The 21,602-nt window shown below is 37.4% G+C and overlaps 2 protein-coding genes across 3 annotated transcripts; both read left to right on the top strand.

Annotated features, from left to right (window-relative positions):
* The first annotated feature begins 536 nt into the window (after nt 1-536).
* Nucleotides 537-6,680, top strand: LOC122055191 (kinesin-like protein KIN-10A). The gene is made up of 6 exons (XM_042616571.1): nt 537-1,393; nt 3,765-3,920; nt 4,000-4,107; nt 4,395-4,505; nt 4,584-6,143; nt 6,218-6,680. The coding sequence occupies exons 1-6, from the start codon at nt 677-679 to the stop codon at nt 6,467-6,469; spliced, it is 2,904 nt and encodes a 967-aa protein (XP_042472505.1). The 5' UTR covers nt 537-676; the 3' UTR covers nt 6,470-6,680.
* Nucleotides 6,681-13,812: 7,132 nt separating this feature from the next.
* On the top strand, nt 13,813-19,780 carry LOC122055178 (probable methyltransferase PMT3). 2 transcript variants are annotated; one of them, XM_042616560.1, is made up of 8 exons: nt 13,813-13,985; nt 14,628-14,965; nt 15,051-15,215; nt 15,337-15,519; nt 15,735-16,329; nt 17,720-17,832; nt 17,952-18,172; nt 19,223-19,780. In XM_042616560.1, exons 2-8 carry the CDS (start codon nt 14,708-14,710, stop codon nt 19,542-19,544), a joined length of 1,857 nt encoding a protein of 618 aa, XP_042472494.1. In that variant the 5' UTR covers nt 13,813-13,985; nt 14,628-14,707; the 3' UTR covers nt 19,545-19,780. The 2 variants fall into 2 exon arrangements, with proteins under 2 accessions (XP_042472494.1, XP_042472499.1); XM_042616565.1 differs by having other exon boundaries at nt 14,577-14,965.
* The last annotated feature ends 1,822 nt before the right edge of the window (nt 19,781-21,602 follow it).

The raw sequence follows: 21,602 nt of genomic DNA, 5'->3' as shown, positions 1-21,602 counted from the left end.
GGGGATGGAGACGAGTTTGGGGATTTTTTTCGGGATGGAGCGGGTTCGGGATGGGTATTAATATAATAATATTATTTTTAATAATATTAATAATAATATTGATAATAATATTAATATTAACAAATTTTAAAATATTAATAATAAAATTATTATTAATACTGATATTAATATTAATATTAATAGTAAAATAATAATAATAATATTAAATTAATTTGGGATGAAAGCGGGGATGAGGTTCGGATGAAGATTTGATCCCGATGGTTTGAGTTCGGGGACGAACCTAAAAAAGTGGGGATGAGGACGGGATGAAATGTAGGGGCAGAGATGAGAATAACAAATCCGTCCCCGCCCCGCCCCGCCCCGCCCCATTATCATCCCTATGTTAGAGTTACATTAAAAAAAAAAAACAAGTGCGAAAATATTTCCAAACATTTTAAGAATTATAACATCGAAGAAATGACACGTTGGCAAAAAAAAATAGCCGTTACATTACGCAGCGTTCGGAGAGTCCGAAAAAGGGACGCTTCTTAACGGCTATAATCTCGATCTGCTTCATTTCGAAATCCCTAGAACACCTGCGCTCTCGATCCGCAGACACAGCAAGAAAGGAAAGAAAAGGAAGCTCTTATTCTGCATCTCTTGCGCTTCTCTCGATCCGGCAACCGATTGCTCTCCGATGGCGCCCCCGACGCCCGCTTCCACTCCTACTCCGGCTCCAAGAAGCGCTCCGTCGACTCCCCACCACCAGCTTCACGTCCATCACCACCCGCCTAAGACCATCCCTAAGCACCGCCTCCGCTTCCCGAGCCCTAACATTAAATTCCACGGTGCCCCCGCTCCGCCTCCTCCCATCGCCGACCACCCCGTCGAGGTCATCGGCCGGATCCGTGACCCCCCTGCCGACCTCCGCAAGGACAAGGACAGGGACTGGGACAAGTCGTCCTCCACCGCTGTCGAGATCGCCGACGATGCCCGCTCCGTCCGCGTGCGCACCGACGTTGGCTACCGCGAATTCGCCCTCGACGGCGTTTCCATGTCGGAGAACGAGGACCTGGAAGGCTTCTACCGCCGGTTCGTGTCGTCGAGGGTGGAGGGAGTGCGCCTGGGTGCCAAGTGCACCATCATGATGTACGGGCCTACTGGATCCGGGAAGAGCCATACCATGTTCGGCTGCCCCAAGCAGCCCGGCATCGTCTACAGAGCTCTCAGGGACATCTTGGGACAAGGAGATGAAAATGACGATGAAGGCGAGGCGATCGGGGCCGCTCTCTTTGTCCAGGTTGCGGTCCTAGAGATTTACAACGAGGAGATCTACGATCTTCTTTCGGGAGCTTCCAACGGAGTAGGTGGACCCGGCCTCGGTCTTCTTAAAGGCAATAATAATACGCCCAAGGTCCTCTCTTTATCCTTTATTTATTCGTTTATCTTGATATGATTTCAAAGGACCTGATTCTTTCTCCGAGCTATTGATTCATCAGCAATTGCCAGAATTAGACATTTTAATTTCGGTTATTATTATTCTTGATGAGAGCATACCCAGATTTTTGCCCCGAATTCCATTAAATTTTAGCACTTTAACAATATTCCGTGTTTCTTTGTTTATTATTGAACTTTTGGGGTTATTTAGCCAGTAACAATATTATAGGTAATTCATAATTAAATAGAAGAAATATTAATTGTTAATATGAGTATGATTTGAGAGGAGAGGTTAAACTCCATTCTTTGCTCTCACATCTCAAACGAGCAGTCTTAAGACATGCTTGAATACTAAACTATCCCTCATCTAAGTTAAGTCAACGGGCAAGCGGCATATTTCAGCCACCAGATAAGTGTTTACATGTGCATACTAAAAGGAACAATTGTACAAGTAAAATGATGTAACTTGTTATTGCTATGTATAATACCTATGCCAATCTTTTTTTTCATAAAAACAGGGATTAATCTATCTAATGCGGGGCAAACAAAGATTAATTCAATCAATCTTCCATTCAATTAATTCAAATGAATTGAATTAATGTTTGTTTGCTCTATATTGCATGGACTCATTCCCTTGTATAGAGATGACCATCACATAAGGGTTAAAACAAGGCTGCCAATAGGCGTTATAAATTTTACTAGGCAATTATAACTTCCAGTGTGCACACGTGTAAGTTTGCGTGGTGGTATTACCCTTTCAGATGGGATATACATATAAATAATACCCAAGTTGCTTAGTATAAAGTAAAATTGATTTTTTTTCCAAGTTCCTTGGTGAAGATATCAGCTAATACTAGGTTAAGATGTGGCCTATTTATGGCCCCAAATCGAGCATTCTCTCTACGGAGTAACAATCAATTTTAATGTATTTTATTGGTTCATGAAATTGGGGCATGACTACAATGGAGAGAAAACAACCTATATGCCTTAATAAAGGTATCTTTATTTTGAATGAACTATTCCAAGCAAAGTTGATAAGTTTTTACATGTGCATATTAGAATTTTCAATTGCATAATAAAAATTATAATTTGTTAGTAACAATGTACAATACCTATAGTGACCTTGTTTTCACCTTTGAGTGGCAACCATTCAAGATATGAGCCAATGAAATGCAGTGATAGTAAACATTAATTAAGTTAATCTTATATTCGTTTTTTCTGTCTCATGCATTTTGCCTCTAGTTCTTAAAACTAATTATGCAATACATAGTATCAAAGTATAGCAAGGATAATTATATATCACAATATTCAGACTAAGATGGAAATGACCAAGAACAGAGAAATTTGCTCACTCCTCATTTGGGTAGATAACACAATTGCAATTCAAAGTATACCTAGTGATGATCTAATTTGTGACTTTTGTTGTGACTTAATGGACGCAATAATTGGTTGGTTGCTCCATGTTAAAAAAAAAACAAAGCTTGAGAATAAGAATATGTCAAGAGAAGGCGTTTTTTAATAGAATTGTGTTGTGATTGACTTAGGATAGGGAAGCAGAATATGTATGAATGATACTAATACCCCTTTTTATAGAAATCAGGGCTGACAATGTAGGATGCACTATTTAAGGCAGGCCAAACACCAATGTAAAAAGTGGGAATTAAGGCTTAAGGGTTTGAGTAAGGTAGAGTTATCCTATTCGCTGTGTCATAGCAACTCTTTATCATAGCAAAGGATATTTAGCTTGTTCGGTGTCAATTGTTATTGTAGAATAAATATTTGGTTCCGGAGGTAATATCTTAGATCAAAAGATTATCTACTTTAGCTTCCAACTCTTGGAAGCGCTATTTGATGACTAGACGAGAGTCGCAAAAAAGATACAAGGAATGCAACTTTTAGAGGATGAGTTAGGAGGTCTTGATATCGAAGGAACTACCACTAGATGAATGAGAAATGAAAGTGAGTGAATAATGTCACTTCCTAAGATAATAAGGGTAAAAAGATAAACAAACTACATAAGCTTTGGTTCCCTAATGAATGACAATTTTCCATTTGATTCTTTATTTTCTGCAATGCATGAGCCATCCTCTTCATCTTACATTGTTTCTCTATGAGGTTTAACCATCCTCTGTATTCGCACAAGCATTTTTATATGGTCATGATGTCTTTCAAATACTATACATTGCACGTAAGCAAATTATCACCCCTTTCTCTTTAGATGGAAGAAGTTTTCTTTTGTCCATCTTTTGCTATGAGAAAACTAGAGAAAATAGCTAAGCATTTTTTTTTCAATGTCTGATTTAAATTGGATTGCCCTTCAAATTTATTCCTTTTCTTCTGTTGAACAGGTTCGGTTGGAGTTTATGGGTAAGAAGTTCAAAAATGCTAGTTATATATCAGGAAATGAAGCTGCAAAAATAACTCGGGAAGTTGCCAAAGTAGAGAAGCGCCGGATTGTTAAAAGCACCCTTTGTAATGAAAGAAGTTCAAGGAGCCATTGCATTGTATGTTTGCTTTTTCTTCTACCTTTTTATGATTTCATAAGCAGCTCAATCACTACTGAAATATTTAATAAATATTCAGATAATCTTAGATGTTCCATCTGTGGGAGGAAAGTTGATGCTTGTCGACATGGCTGGTTCTGAAAATATAGAAGCAGCTGGTCAAACTGGCCTTGAAGCAAAGATGCAGGTATTATATCTCATTTACACCCTGTTAATTGAGTCAAGGTGCTGTGACTGATCCATTTTTCATTCCGTTATATATGCAATGTGTTAAGTAATGATCAAATGAGCATTTCACTCAATTTTTCTTATTCTTTTTCCTCTATTTGCATATATCTTGACTAGGAACTTTGTCAAAACAGAACTTAGCAATACCATTGTGGTTTATGTATTTATTGCTTCACATTAAATGAAATATTAATACTTCCACTGGATTTTCTTTTAATATAATTATGGATGATTAACTATTTGCAGACGGCTAAAATAAACCAAGGGAACATTGCTTTAAAAAGGGTGGTTGAATCCATTGCAAATGGTGATTCGCATGTTCCATTCAGAGACAGCAAGCTCACAATGCTATTGCAGGTATGGAATTGGTCTTCTTACTTCACATTTAATAATGATCTATAATTGAGAGATCCTTCCCTTGTTCCATCATTTTAGGATTCTTTTGAGGATGATAAATCAAAGATTTTGATGATTCTGTGTGCAAGCCCTGATCCCAAGGAAACCCACAAGACTATTTCGACGCTTGAATATGGAGCTAAAGCAAAATGCATTGTTCGTGTTAGTCTTACTCATTTGCCAACTTTCAAGGACAAAGTGGATTCAGATGAGTCATTAATACTCTTAAGATCAAGAATTGTTGCAATGAATGAATTTATTTTCAAGTTACAAATGGAGAACAAACTTAAAGAGAAAGAACGCGATGAAGCTCGGAAGGAACTGTTGCAGAAAGAAGCGGAACTAGCAGAGCTCAGAACAAAAATCCAGCACATTGAAGGAAGGAAATCAGAAATCAAGGAAGAAGAGATCAACTTGAAGGTTGACCAAAGAACTAAGACTTTAAAATCAGAATTGACTATGATGGAAGAAAGAACGCTACAACAGAAGCAGGAGCTTGATATGCTAAGGCAGAGACTCGAGGAAGTTGAACTTGAAAGATGCAAAGTTGTTGAGAAGGCATTGCAAGACATAGATGGTGGAAGACTTGTGAAGCGACTAGAGACTTATTCTGGAGAACAAGGAATGGTAAAATCTATGGAGTTAGACATGGGAGAGCTACATGATACTAACGTAGTAAAAGAGATAAAAGAGGACTCCTGCCAACCTGAAAGTTACAAGAAACTGTTCCAACTGGATCCTAGTCTTGCGTTGATTGAAGAGGAGGCTAATGCCAGTATGAGTAGATTCCCTGACAAGGTTTGTCTTAGCACTGTATTTGAGGAAGATGAAGAAGAAGAACAAGAAGAAAGAGAGAGCATTGAAGATGAGGTCGACAAGGAAGTTGTAGAAGAGCACACGGATCGTGCCGGTGGAACTCATGGCTTCAATTCTTTAGTTGACCCTGGAGTCAGGGGAAACAACAATAATAATGCCGACTGCGTCTTTCCTAGTTACTTGTCTTGCGAGGTAGGATCAGAGAACAACTCTACTGAAATCACAAAAGATCCTGCATCTGCCAGAAAAACGCGCATCCAAAATATTTTCAGACTGTGCGGCAACCACAGAGAGCTAGCCCAACAGGTGAAAACTTCCAGCCCATTGCAGAGAGGACCTCAGGATGAGAATAAGCAGCCTTCTCCATTAGCACTACGCAAGGTACTTGGATCAAATTTGGGCTTGCAAGCAGAGCAGCCGCAAGCTACACCTAAATATATGCTGGTTTCTGACTCAATACTCAAGGAAAGCCCAGTGTCTGCACTTATTCTGCCATTTGCCTCGCTGGAACTCAAAGAAGAGCAGAAATCAGCAAATAAGGAGCTCAAACGCAGTGCGTCATCTGAACGGTACCAGGACAAGAAGGAGAATGAGAGCCCTAAAGACATGGAGTCCGACAAATATATAGACATATATGTGAAATGGGAGGCCTCAAAGGAGTTTTCTGGAGGTCTGATCAGGAAGCTTAAGGTGTTGAAGAACTCAAGTCTTGCTGACTTGCGCAAACTTATTGAGAGCAATCTTGAGGGTGACAACAAGAAGTTTACATTTCTGTTGCTTGGGGTATGTGCAACAATGTTTCACATCGTCCTCAGTTTACACCTAAACATGCTCATTAACATTTTTTGATGCAACAGGATCCTTCAGGAGCTCCAGTATCCAAGGAAAAGGAAGCATCTTCTCAAGTCAATAAACTACCTACATGCAACAACCAAATGAATAGCTATCTCGCATGTTTGCGACCCGTCAAGAAACCAATCCAGAATCCAGATCACGTTCCATTTGGTTCGTTAGAAAATACACTCTCACCCGGGCTTACTTCACAGCTTTCTGATGTCTTTTCACCTAAAGTCGATCGGCTAAACACTAGCTACCTTACTAGCTTTTAGGTATACTTTAAGCTTCTTGTGCAAGAATTTGCCAATTATCCGTACCTTTAGGCAATTGAGTATTGTTTATTCAGAAGCTATCACATGACACAAATGTAAGCGTGGGAAGAGGAAGCTGCTCCGCATCCTCCAGTACATCTGCCTTAATGCTTCTATTGTGTACATTGATATTGCCTCAGACAAATGCTTAATCATGTGTTTGCCAATTCAATCTTCTAATGCCTTCACAACAATCTAGGGGAACCTATAGATTTATATATAATCTATTGTTTGCCATCACTTTTATTTTTTTGGTAATCCGAGTATCCAATTCTTGTGATCTAATTAATCTCACAGATCCAATGACTGCCAGCCTCACGGATGTTTCCACTGCCTTTGCCATCACTTTTAAGATGCAAAAGGGTATTAAGAGGGATGCTGGTATAAAATTATTAGCAATTACTTTGTTCTATGTCATTTACATCATATGGAAGTAAAGAGCAATATAATTTGAATTATAAATGGACAAATATTTTAAAAATTAAAATCTGAGTGTTGGATCATCTTGGAGATTACATGGGAAATATACTGAATTTGAAATTACATAATCAAAATTCAATCTTATCTGTTAAATGATTTAAGTTGATAATCTTAAACTATCAGCGGGACTGATTCATCTAAGTTTCAAGTTGTGACCATCAGTGGGACATTGCTATTGCTAAGCTAAGCACTCTCGAGTGCTTCCTGAACTCAAGTAGGAAGTGGAATGCCAATGTCTGAGTTGGCCAAGTTATCCGATTGTCGAGAAGCTGAGTTGGGAGGGCAGAATGTTGAGTAGCATGACTTGCTCGAGTTGCCGAGTGTCAAGCTAGCTGAGTGCCAAGTTAACTTAACTGACGTCGAGTGCCCCGAGTGGGTAGATGAGTTGGGACGCCAAGCCATCCAATTATCAAGTGGTCGGAGAGTAAAGCTGAGTATTTGGGAAGTTTCTGTTGGAAATGTGAATAGAAGAGGTGGAGACGAAGATACTCTATTGTGCATGGGTTGGTAGTCCTACATTAGAATTTTCTTGGCTTTATTGTTGGTTTAAATTATAGCGCATACATTGATGCTGTAAACATATGTATGGGGAGAGACTCTCTCACACATAAGTGTGTAGGGGTGGGTGCAAATCCAGGGCTCGAATTGTATTGAACTAAGGTTGACTTGTGTGCGAGCATGACCTACGCACATCGAATACCAGACTGATTGAGGCAAGATTTGCCTAAATAAATAAACCAACATTTTGCCACCTAAAGAAGGTAACAGAAGCATTAATATGAAATTAATTGTGATTCTATAACGACATTAATGGTGACATTAAACTCATTAATGGCGACATTAATGGCGATATTAAACCCATTAATAATGATTTCTTGAATAAAGACATTAAATATATTAATGACAACATTAAACCTAGCATTAAATGATTATAATTTGGTCATTTAGTGCAAACAAGGTGAGAGCTCCTATATAAGGAGACTGGAACTTGAACAAAAAATAGAGAGTAGCGGAAGATAAGCGAAAGAGAAAGTGAGAGGAAGATCAGGAAGTGAACCTTTGTCTACCCGTATTCTCCCACAAAACTCTTTCAGCTATGCATCTATTTGGCTGAACTACTCATGATAACACTCAAGTGCATTCTTAGTTCGCCACGAATAACTTGTGCTTAGTTTCGTGCGTGGTTTTACCATTGTATCCAGGAAAACAGATGACCCGAGAGAACCTCGAACTACAGGCGGAGGTGGGATGAATCTGTTTCAAGGAAACTGTTGTTGAATGCATGTCTCAGTATCTTAGTTAGCGAATTCTCTTTCTGACTCAACAATCGACTCCCAATTCTACTATGCACGCATCAACTCTGTAACTCGGATCACTGGAAGCTTGGCAGAACCAACCCCGCTAGCAACATGAGATTATCCGCTCAGATCATATAAGTTAAAATTAATTTTATGTAATTTCAATTAAGTAATTTTTCCCAATATCTTCGGTAATAGATTGTCCAACAGTTTCCTGAGTCATTCAAGATGTCCGACAGTTGAGTCCAAAAGGACTCTGAGTGTTAAGGAAAGAGAGAAGCCGAGGTTTGTGTTCAACGTAGTTTTCTTAAAACATATTTGATACGGTGCATGTTTAGTGGGGTCGATGGGATGATATGGTTATGAGTTAAGGCCACAAGAGGGTCAGAAGTCAAGCTGACCTGGAGGTCAGGAAGGTCAGAAGTCAAGCCTCTATAGCCGGTCAGCAGTCAAGATGACGTGGAGGTCAGGAAGGTCAGAAGTCAAGCCTTCGTGGCCGGTCAGCAGTCAAGCTGACATGAACAGAAGGGCGGTCAAAAGTCAAGCTTACGTAGCCAAAGTCAAAGTCTCAGCGGATAGGGCGGTCAAAGGAGGGGATTATAAGACCAGCCCCGACAGTGGGTAATAAATGGGCCCGCGGGCCGGGTATAGCTGAGGACTGAGACTACAGACAAACGGGTCTGAACACAGACCCCGCGGGCATGTCGGGATATCCAAGCCAAGGATCACAAGTCGGGACACAAACTTGGCGTGCAGGTCGGGACATCCAAGCCAAGGATCAGAGGTCTGACATAGACCCAGCGTGCAGGTTGGGACATCCAAGCCAAGGATCAGATGTCTGACATAGACCCAGCGTGCAGGTTGGGACATCCAAGCCAAGGATCAGAGGTCTGGCACAGACCCAGCGTGCAGGTTGGGATATCCAAGCCAAGGATCACAGGTCGGGACACAGACCTGGCGTGCAGGTCGGGACATCCAAGCCAAGGATCAGAGGTCTGGCACAGACCCAGCGTGCAGGTCGGGATATCCAAACCATGGATCACAGGTCGGGATACAGACCTGGCGTGCAGGTCGGGATACAGACCTGACGTGCAGGTCGGGACATCCAAACCAAGGATCAAAGGTCTGGCACAGACCCAGCGTGCAGGTCGGGACATCAAAGCCAAGGATCAGAAGTCTGCCACAGACCTAGCGTGTAGGTCAGGATATCCAAGCCATGGATCACAGGTCGGGATACAGACCTGGCGTGCAGGTTGGGACATCCAAGCCAAGGATCAGAGGTCTGGCACAGACCTAGCGTGTAGGTCGGGATGTACAAGTCATAGATAGCAGTGAACAGTAAACAGGTCAGGACATAAATTTAGCTTGCCGATCAAGATGTGCAGACCGGAGATAGTGGATGACAAAGGCAGGTCTAGATACAAGTTTAATACAGATCGGGGCATACAAGTCAGGGATAATAGTATATAAAAGCAGGGCGGGTCCAGATCTCGGAACGCAGGCTCGTCGTTCAGACACTACAGGACAAATCAGCTAAAGAATCGTAATCGCTTGTCAGAGAATAATCAAGGTGTCAGGGAATATGCCAACAGTCGGGGCTCAATACACCTTCGGTTTTGTCGCCAGCCTATTAAGAAGAGCCACGTGTCAATCACAGCCAGACAAAGCCTGACAGCCGACATTCCTTGACACCCGTCAGACCTAGAAACTTCCGTTGCAGTATAAAAAGGGATGCGTTGTCCCTTATGCAGGTACACTCACTCGTCATTTCTCACTAATCTTTACTTTTCGTCCTTTCTCTGTGATTTCTGGGGAAAAAGTACCTGACTTGAGCGTCGGAGGGCCTGACTCGGGGACTTTTTCCCTGTTTTATGGTCTCTAACGACTGGTGGATTCGTTTGAGTGTGCGTAGAGTAATAACGCCATCATCCTGATCATCTCCCGCCGTCGACCGCCCGTGCGAACCTGTCCAGGGGGTACCCGGTAGATTCAACTCTTCGATGACTTTCCGTCAACTTTCCGCACAACAAGGTCTGTCTTCATCCGACTCAGCTTCCGGACGGGATCAATATTCATTCCCTCTGTCGATGCTTAGAGGTCACGACGAATGTTGTTTCCTAGCATACAATGACAAACTATGATCACCGCCAAGCACGAGTCGATCATAGCGAATTGAGAAAAAAATACCCAAACGTTATCACAGGTAGACTGCTAAGTGAAATGAACACGGTAGAAAAGAAACTAGGAGAACGACGATGGAGGAATTTGCTTTTGCTTTTCATTGTGTGCCTATTGTCTAAGATCGCAACCTCCTTATAAAGAACTCAGACCTTCGACAACAATAGTTAATCAAATAAATGCCGGCGAGCTTGAAATGTTAGTCATCAACCATTAATGATAGGTCGTTTCACTTGGCTTGTTACATATTTTTTTTATTAATTATCGATTAATCACAGCTTACCTTAGATTCAGTATAATCTGTGTCCTAAATTTGTACCTCCTGCATCAACGTATGTGAGAGAGATCCTCGTCCTATGTAAATATTCACAACTTTAATATTTACAACACAATATAAATTAACCTTTCAAATCATAAATTCCCAATGTGAGGCGACCATTATTTTTCTATTTAAATTTCCAACATAATGACTTTGAATTTATCTGGCAAATAAATTAAGAGGAAGACCATCTAATTTCAGAATTAATCGGATAAACTTCGAACATCAAGATTATTTTTTTTTAAAAAATAAAGCATGAATTGATTCACTTAGTTAGGCCAAATAGGTTTATTGGCCTAAATAAATTTATTGAATATAATAAACTATTTGAGCAAGGAGTCAATATGTTATATAATTTACTAAATCAATTTTATTAGATGAGCTAATCAAACAAATTAAGTTAGTCAAACAAATTACGCAGGTTAATTGGATCAAACAAGACAAACATAGTTACAGTTATGTAGGATAGTCTTGCAAAGAAACACCAATATCGTTCATTCTAAATATTTCAATTTCATTGCCTCCAGAAGAATAAGATATATATAAATAAATCATAGAGATATTTATCCTAAAACAATGACCGTTTACACCAGTAAAATCAGACACCAAACTTATATAGCAACAAAGTATTGCTTTAAATCCTCTGGATAGAGACTTCTCACAAATATAATAAATTATTGTAAGAAAATATATATTTCTTTTTTTATTTCCTTTTTCTATCCAGATTAGTGTTGGATTCGGAGCGTAGCGGAAGATATATATTGAATCATAGATCTTTTCGTGATACATATAGTTTTACATTAATAACATAAAAAATATACCTCGAGTCCTCAATAAGTTTGAATGATATTACAGACAGATAAGAGCTCCACGTGTGACTCCTCTAGCTGTATTCACACGCACTAAATCATGAACTTGACACGATCCGTTAGGTGCTAGCCTCTTGGATTGACAAAGACTTGGAAACACTACCGATCTCTTCCGGTGGAAGAAAACGAAGAAGAAGTTGACGAAGGAGAAATGAAGAGAACGAATTCTACTCTTTGATCTTTCCGAGGATGACTACTTATAACATCCAAGGAATACGAAGAGTTAAGTTCTCAATAAATTCATCATTTATGATCTTCATTAATTAGAAAGATGAAGAGTTATAGCCTCCATAAATTCTTCATTTATGAGCTTCATTACTCTTCAACTTTTCCATTAATTATCATTATGATGACTCTTCAAATTCTCCATTAATTATCATGATTATGGTTATTCGAATTCTCTCTTCTTTGTATCAAATAAATCCATATTTGATCTTGATCTCGACTAGCTTTCGATACCATTGTTCATGTCTACGTACTATGTGTGCGACCCTCTAGGTTTTATACACGAAGGCAGTGTAAATCCATACACAGACTAAGGCAACCGCCTAACAATATTTTTTAGCCACTTAACGGGATAAAATTAATATCAACCATAAATTGTAAACCACCATGAACCGATTACTGTGTAATTCAATCTCTTCATCTAAGCTTACATCCCAATTAATTCGATACATTATACATCATTACCAAATTAATTATTTTACTCGATTTTCAAGATATAATATACTACTCTTGAATGATAAATCATTCCTCCCATGACCATAGATTTCGAGTTACTAATATCTCTATCAAGTGACCAGGATGTTAACTCCTAATCCAATAAAGCGATGAATCCTCTATTGACTTAACATTATTCTCTCTACGCTTTTTGCCAAACACCCAACTACCGTATTAATCACAATCCGATTAAAAACTGCTTTTATCGACGTCAAAGCACATAACTTCACACATAGAATAAATAAAGATCTCAAGTCAAAAGATGAGTTACACTCGTTCATAAGAAGAATAACCAATGATACTTAATATGTAGTCTCCTCTTGAGCGGATCGTGTCAAGTGTACATCTAAACTCAAGGTACCCCCAAGTACAATTTGGATATCCATCCCTCGGTCTATCTCGACCTAGTCATACTCAGTGTCGATCTAGATATTCATGTCACCTCTAGATATCTATCCGATCAAACTGTTTTCAGATTAATATACCTATTAATTTGTGGAACTTTATCATTAATCATATATGTATAGAAAAATAAATAATTAATGATAAATTTTTTACATTTATTAAATAATTATTCACAAAATATATAAAGAATATTTTGACAAATAAGTACACACGAATAACTAGATGTCTTTTATTAACATGTGAGACTTATTAAACATTTTTTTTTTTTTTTGTTAATTTTGGATTTCGAAATTTATGATCCTAACTTTTTCACTTTGACATAGTTGTAGTTGTAGGCTTTTCCATATAAAGTTGGAACATGAGTTTTGTCCTTGGGCATAGTACAGCTGGGGGCACATGATTTTATGATTGAGAGGTCCAGATTCGATCATCGGAGTGTCATTACTTGGGGTTAAAATTTCGACCATGCGCTTTCAATTATGTACCTGTATTACCTCTCTATATCTGTGAGACCGACTCTAGGAAGATCACTGATGTAACAATTCCATATTTTTTTAAGCCCCCTTATCAATAAGTCCCAATTTATCTAAAGGAGAGGTGGGGTAAATATCATCAACCTCTCAATTACTAAATTACAAGAAATATTTTATTCTAACACACCTTTTATACGTGAGAGGTCACCGAGATACAACCAGATTAAGTCGTAAGAGAATTTGTCGTGACTTAACCAAAAATCAACCCGTATTCAATTCTACGACTTAAGCATATGATAATCAACTTAACCAAGTCTTGGGCGGTAATAAATCAATCTAGGCTTTAAGGCTCCTATAGATTATCTCAGATTTTATAGTATATATATATATATATTATAATAATAATAATAATAATAATAATAATAATAATAATAATAATAATTATTATTATTATTATGATGGATTCGGGTCAAGCTTAAGCGCTTGTTCTATCTGATCGATCACATGATTTGTTGCCGACACAAACATTCTTCAATGCCATTGTTACCTATAAATCTCCCATCTCTCTCTCTCTATTCCCCAGATCTGATCTCTCCACACTCCATCCCTCGCACACTCGCTTCCTCCACTTCCTCCGCTCCACCTCTGCCAGGAACCAACCGTCGTGCTGCGATCCGTGGAGATCTCGTTTAGGATTTCACAAAAATCGGCAGGTCTTTCGTTTTCAGACTCTCGGTAACCACTCTCTCGAGCTCGTTCCTGTTCTTGTTGCGATCTGCGCAGTGACTTTTTTTCCCCTTGTTGTTCTTTGGTGATCGTGGTTGTTTTGGTGGGGTTTCTTTCCTGATCAGGTAGATGTTCGTAAGATCTGTGCGGGCGATAGTATTCGTATTCTTGGCTCAACTCTCGAACTTCCATGTTTTTCTGAAATGAAACAATTTGTTCGTTTTTATTTCTATCGGTGTTTTAAGCACCGTGAGGGTGAGGTTTGTGGATTGGTCCTTTGGAGATGCAATTCTTTTCAGCAGTAGTTTTATTGCTTACGTGCTGTTGAGGGAGTTTCTAGATTGACCTAACTAGGTTCTGGTTGCTTCTTATTTTTGTTGATTGATTAAAAAAAAAAAAGGGATTTTAACTGGTTCCCTTCCTTTCACCAGCGTCTGTGCTATGAAACACAAGTATAGTCGCAGTGTCTATATTTTTTTTCACTTTGTTTTATCTTTAATTCTTATGGTTTCTTCATTACTCCAATAATCCTGTTTTTTATTCGTTTTGTGGACATCCTACAATATGTGTTTTGATTTCAGTTTCTTTGTTGGTGTTTAGGTTACTGAACTCTGAACACCTTGTGCTGTTTCGAATCCTATTATACTGCAGGGTCTCGTATGCTTGGACATTGGATGTCATTTTGAGTATCCTGATACTTAGCTCTCTGCTAGAGCTCTATTTCCAACACGATGAGGGGGAGAGATGGAGGCCAAAACAAACACTTGGTCCCATCATTGTGTATCGGGTTGCTTTGTCTAATCTTTTTGGTTCTATACTATGGCTCCTTTGGCACTCAAGGGCAGCATGCTAACTCTGCAATTGAATATGGTACCAAATTTTCAAGAACGATTGGCTGGTCTAGTGTGGATAATTCAGAGTTAGGAAAATCGGATGAGTCTATTTTTAGTCAGGAGGGAGATGATGGCCTCGTACCAAAAAGCTTTCCTGTAAGTGAATTTGGAACTAGCCATTTGTCTTTTAGATCATCAATGAATTTAGAAACTCTAATTAATTTTCTCTACTTTCCTACAGGTCTGCGATAATCGACATTCAGAGCTCATTCCTTGCCTAGACAGAAATCTTATTTACCAGACAAGACTTAAGCTAGATTTGTCTCTGATGGAACATTATGAAAGACATTGCCCACAGCCTGAGAAGCGCTACAACTGTTTGATTCCTCCACCAACTAGCTACAAGGTTAGACCTGCAATATCTGTTTCAGAGATGACCCGAATGTTTTACTTCATTTTATGTGTGGCTGTGCTGTTTCATGTTCTCTGAGACTTCTAAGTACCTATTTTTGTATATGATGCTGTAGGTACCAATAAAGTGGCCACAAAGCAGAGATGAAGTTTGGCAAGTAAACATTCCTCACACACATCTGGCACATGAGAAATCTGACCAGAACTGGATGGTGGTAAAGGGAGATAAGATTGTTTTTCCAGGAGGTGGCACTCATTTTCATTATGGAGCTGGTAAATATATTTCACACATTGCAAATGTAAGTCCACATTTTGTGAATTATGTTTCTTTTTTCTTTTAAGTAAAATTATGTTTCTATCATCCACAATTGGGAATGCTTGTGAAATCTTTTTTTTTCAAATTGACTAGTCATTTTTGTCCTTTGGGCCTTATTTTCCCAAGCGGTCTCTTGTCTGGTTCACTCATTAATTTGTCTTGAAACAAAGAAAAATAATTCTTTATTTGGATTGACAGATGCTTAACTTCTCGAACAATATATTAAATGATGAAGGAAGACTCCGTACTGTTCTGGATGTTGGTTGTGGAGTTGCTAGCTTTGGAGGATATCTCTTGTCATCTGATATCATAGCTATGTCTTTGGCACCTAATGATGTTCATCAAAATCAGATTCAATTTGCACTTGAGAGGGGAATTCCTGCCTACCTTGGTGTCCTTGGTACAAAGAGGCTTCCTTATCCAAGCAGATCTTTTGAATTTGCACATTGTTCTCGATGTCGAATTGATTGGCTGCAAAGAGACGGAATCCTTCTCCTTGAGTTAGATAGGTTGCTTAGGCCAGGAGGCTATTTTGCTTATTCATCTCCTGAAGCATATGCACAAGATGAAGAAGACCTGAGAATTTGGAAACAGATGAGTGCACTAGTTGAACGAATGTGTTGGAAGATTGCTGCCAAAAAGAACCAAACTGTAATATGGGTTAAACCATTGACAAATGATTGTTACATGAAGAGAGCACCAGGAACTCAGCCACCTCTGTGCAAATCTAATAATGATCCAGATGCTGTATGGGGCGTCCCAATGGAGGCTTGTATTTCTCCTTACTCTGAACGTGAGTAGTTAGCTTTTTATGGGGGAATATTGATCCTAGATATGTCATCTCTCTCTCTCTCTCTCTCTCTCTCTCTCTCTCTCTATATATATATATATATATATATATATATATATATATTGAGGTATCCTATATTGAATTATGTAGATGTTTTGGATATTTGATTAGTTTTATCCTACAAAATTGAAAAATGTTGATTTAAATAGAAGTGAGAATGTAGCATTGACCCTCTGGATTAGAAGATTCAAATGATGATAAGGAATTAAACTATGTTGCACTAAACTAGGAGTTTTAAACATGTCTCAATCAGAAGCCTTCAATTCCATCTCTAGCATAAGTTTTGTTACCCTACTCAATGCTACCTACTGTAGGTGTTTTCTAACATTAACTCAGGATTTTTTTTCTTAACAGTTTTTTCCCTATTGATTCAAGCAGCGACTATATTAGCTACCCTTAAAGAAATGCTTTGATTTACTCTACGCTCAATGTTTGACTACGAGATTATTTGCCTGAATTTTTTGTAGATTCTTAAACCTTGCCAACATAGCTGTGTCACAAAGTAATGGCATAGCTAGGAAAACATAACTGAATTTTTGGGTTTTTTTGGTAATGCTAATTTCATGAAGTTCTCACTTAAGATTAATAGGCTTCACATATAGCATATTACCTACATATTATGGATATTGTGAGGTAACTTGACAAGTGAGTGTATTTATATTGGTTGCCTTTTCCAAAATGACTCTTGGAATTGATACATGTAAATGGCAAGCTTTTATCATGGAAAAACTGTACCATTCACAATCTCAAAAGTTTGACAGTTATTCACTGATCTTCCATTTGCCTTGTGTGGTATTAATTTGGTTGTCAGATCACTGAATCCAAAAAAGGGTTTCTGGCCTCAGATTTATGACCAATCATTGTTTCCACAGGTAAACATGATTATTATATACTCCAAGAAGACTTTAGGCGGTTTAAGTTGGGTATAAACTTTTGGATGTTGTGAATATGGCCATTGTATTGGTATAACTGAAGAAGACCAACTATAAAGGATAGTGCATATTGGTAGAAGTATACAATGATGCTTGAAATATTTAAATAGGAAAGGAGATAAGACTTTAAATTCAATTTTGTGATGTGTGAGTACTTCATGCTAAATTGTCATACAAAAGGTGTCATCTTAAGCTTCATCAAAAGTTACTGGCATGATAGCAATCCAACATTTGTGTCTGGAGTGGAAATAGATTTGTCTATCATCACTGATATTATCTTTGATACATTGCACTGCAATAACCATGATTAAATGGGGTAGTTAAGCAAGGTTACGTATCTTTAGCTCTTTTGTCATTGAAATTTTTTTATGCTAATTTTTTGTGAGTGTTCTCTTTTGCAGAGATCCAAAGAGACGAGGGAAGTGGATTGGCTCCTTGGCCAGCTCGCTTGACTACCCCTCCTCCACGCCTTGCTGATTTTGGTATTTCAACAGACATGTTTGAAAAGGACATGGTAAATGTCATTGTATATCATGGTTCGTTAACAACAATGATTATAGTACAGACATGCAAGTAAAGAAGTGATTCTTGCTGGAACAGATTCATTTTTCTAACGTACGTCACATTTCACAGGAAATCTGGCATCAGAGGGTTGATAGCTATTGGAGCCTATTGGGTTCAAAGATCAGGCCAAATACACTGAGAAACTTGATGGATATGAAAGCAAACTTGGGTTCATTTGCTGCTGCTCTAAAAGAGATGCCTGTTTGGGTTATGAACGTTGTACCAGAAGATGGACCTAACACCCTCAAGATAATTTATGACAGAGGCCTAATTGGCACTACACATGATTGGTAAGCCTATATTTCCCTTATAAAGGAGACTATTCTGCTTATTACTACTTTATATTCCTTCCACGTGTAACTTGTGCATAATAATTCTGCATACATATTTGCCAACTATGACGTTGGTGAGTTATTCAAGAACTTCATATTCTTTATCATATCTGATTACATGCTTGATGCCATCTGAGCACTCAAAGCAAAGCAAGAAAATTGTAGTTGGCCTGTCAATTTTATGGCTTTTGTTGCTTGTTTGATATAGCTAGATTGCTTATTTATGTTAATAATGTCATTTATTTTCATGTTCCCCCATATTCCTCGTTCTGCTTGTTTATTCTATGAATAGCCTGTAAATTGATTACAGTAGCCTATTGTACCACATAACTGTGAGGTTAATCTGTAACAGATTTTATCTAAACGATTGTTGTGTAGATATCATTCTTCCTATTTAATAGGAATAGCCTGTAAACCTTCTCTTATGGAGCACAAGTGTAAAATATCAGTGTCTTTGGTTTGAACAGTTTATATTTTTTCCATCTAATACTATGTGTGGCAAAAATAGACATACAAGTTCCTGTTGATTGAAACATACCTGATGCAAGAAGCTCCAATTTTTCATCCACCTTTGTGCATCTTTTATCTATCAGATGCATTTTCCATATCAGCAGTTCAGCTGAAGCACTTAAAATTCCCTTTAGGCTGTCCTTAGTTGTTTGCGTTCCAATTCATTTCATGTTGGATTACCTGGCTGTTCAAAATTATCATGCTAAATCAGTTTGATTTTATCATTGTTTATTATAGCATGAACTAATTGTGTCTTGATCAATTCATGAATGTGTTTTCTCTTTTTCCCCTCTGTCATGCATTGAAGAATTTTCACCGCTGTATCCAATAGATGTTTTAAGATATAAATCAACGGTGTTTCTTCTTTTGAATTTTTTAAATGAGGCATACTATTTACCAGTAAGCTATTAGGCTATTAGCCAATTCTTGTGGATTTGTAGAATCCCTTGGTGTTGTTCTTGGCCATTCACATTGTTATATTCATCAAATCTTGGGCAGGTGTGAGGCCTTCTCAACGTACCCTCGGACTTACGACCTCCTTCATGCTTGGACCGTTTTCTCCGACATTGAAAAGAAAGGATGCAGCGCTGAGGACCTGCTACTCGAGATGGACCGCATTCTTAGACCAACTGGTTTTGTCATCTTCCGGGACAAGAAGCCAATCATAGACTTCATCGACAAGTATCTGACGGCCCTGCACTGGGAATCAGTAGCTATTGCAGACGCCGAATCCAATTCAGAGTTGGAAGACAAGGAAGGCATATTAGTGATACAGAAAAAGCTGTGGCTCATGGATGAAGGCACCAAGGATTCAGCATAATGCCCTTGGATTCATGGAGCTAACTAAAAGAAAAATATGAATGTCTTATAAATCAATTCTTTTGGTATTCTTGGTGAGACTTGAATCCCTTGATGACTTGTTGGTATTATGTTTGTAGACTAAAGCAGTTAAGTGCTGTCATTTAGCACGTTCTTATTCTTCTCTGATAGCTTCTTGTTTCTCTGATAGCTAATTGCCATCTTTGCTTTGTGGAATAAAATTGAATGATTCTATTACCTAACTTGATGTCACATGCTGAATCGTTTCATGTCTCTTATATTGGTGCTGAGTATTTGATATATGTTGAGTTATACATGACAGTGAAATATATGAAAAGAAGATTTAGTGCAGCCAAAGGTTTTTTTTTTAATAATTCATGTATTGAGTTTTTTGAATTGATTAATTTTAAAGGTGATAGATTGAGTTCTATAGAATTTTTCCATTGATTATCAAATTAAATCTGGAAGTGCAAATGATTCGTTTCGTTATTTTTCTATTAGAAAAAATTAATTCAATGGTGCACTGCAATTAAGAATTGATTCATGTATATTTGATTAACTGGAAGTGATATAGAGGCTAGTGCAATCAAAGTTTTTTTTTAAGGATAATTCAGTTATCGAACTTTTTAAATTAATTAATTAAATTGATTAATTTTGAAAGTGATTATTTAGTTTCATAAATATTTTTTATTGATTATTAAAATAAATTGAAAAGTATTAATGAAGGTTTAAAAAAGGTAATTTACATAGATGAAGATGTAAAGATAACACTAAAGTGAGATGAGAGTTCCGATCTTGTAGACAAAGCTATAGTTTTACAGGTGTGTTTGGTTTAAAGTTATCCTTATAATTTTGATTATTCATCTAAGATTATCAACGAAAATTCTGCTTGATTTCGATAATCAATAATTCTCGAATAATGATCTATGTTTGATACGTAGGCAAAGGAGACATGTAATTTAGAATTAGAAAATTTTAAAAAAATTAAGATTTTTCTTGATTCAAGAATTAACAAAAAAATTTTAGAAAAAATATGATATTTTATTTTAAAAATGAAGTTGTATTTTTGCATAAGTTAAAAAAATACTAAAAGAAACGTAAAGTTAAAAGAAATGTAAAATTCAACAAAAAAAAAAAAAAAATGATAATATGTATGATTGATTTGTAATCGGTAATATAGTAAATATATATTAATTTTTTTTTAAAAAAGTTTTATTTATTAGGTTATATTTTATTTTATAAAATTGAATTACTTGATATAATCATATGATTAAGGTTATAACTGGAACAAAATATAATGTACCCTAAAAATTAAGTATTGAAATAATATATACCTAAAATAGAATAAATCTTGACATAAATAAACTCAATTATTAGGATGGTTGTAGTCCATATATTAGTCTGTCAATGGCGAAGTTGATTGGACTATTTCAATTGTATTAGATGGAATATTTCTATTTGATCAATTAATGAGGCAAGTTAATTGACTTATATAAATTGAGTCGATTAAGTAATTGATTCAAATTAATTGATTCTCTCATAGTCTATTCCTAGGTCATATGAACGAAGGTAAATTACAGGGTCAATTTATAGTCGATCGTCAAATGACTAGAGGATGGGAAGAGTTTTTCTCCCCAAGGGCATGTATCCATTGGGAATTGATCTCTTACCCTATTATAGCAAGTCTGTCATCTTCTAACCTATTGCCATCTTACGGGGACAATTTTTTTGGCAAGGTTTATTCAATCGTAGCTATAATAAGAAACTTAACTAATAGATATCAACACATTACAACAACAATAAATAAGTTTTATCCCACTAGGTGGAGTTTGATATATGGATATTTTTACATCATTAGGCTTTATCCCCTACTACATCGTCATCTATACTTAAATAAATTTTATCTTGTTTATTATTGCTAACTAAACTTTCTTTCTAATGCTCTCATTTCTTTTTCTATCCATCCTCTCGTATCTCCACACATCCATCTTAACATTTTCATCTCTACAACTCCCATCTTCTGCTCATGTACTCGAGTCATAACCCAACATTTAACATT

The sequence above is a fragment of the Zingiber officinale genome, chromosome 1B (assembly GCF_018446385.1).
Source record: "Zingiber officinale cultivar Zhangliang chromosome 1B, Zo_v1.1, whole genome shotgun sequence".
NCBI lineage: Eukaryota > Viridiplantae > Streptophyta > Magnoliopsida > Zingiberales > Zingiberaceae > Zingiber > Zingiber officinale.
This window is presented reverse-complemented; position numbering and strand designations above follow the sequence as displayed.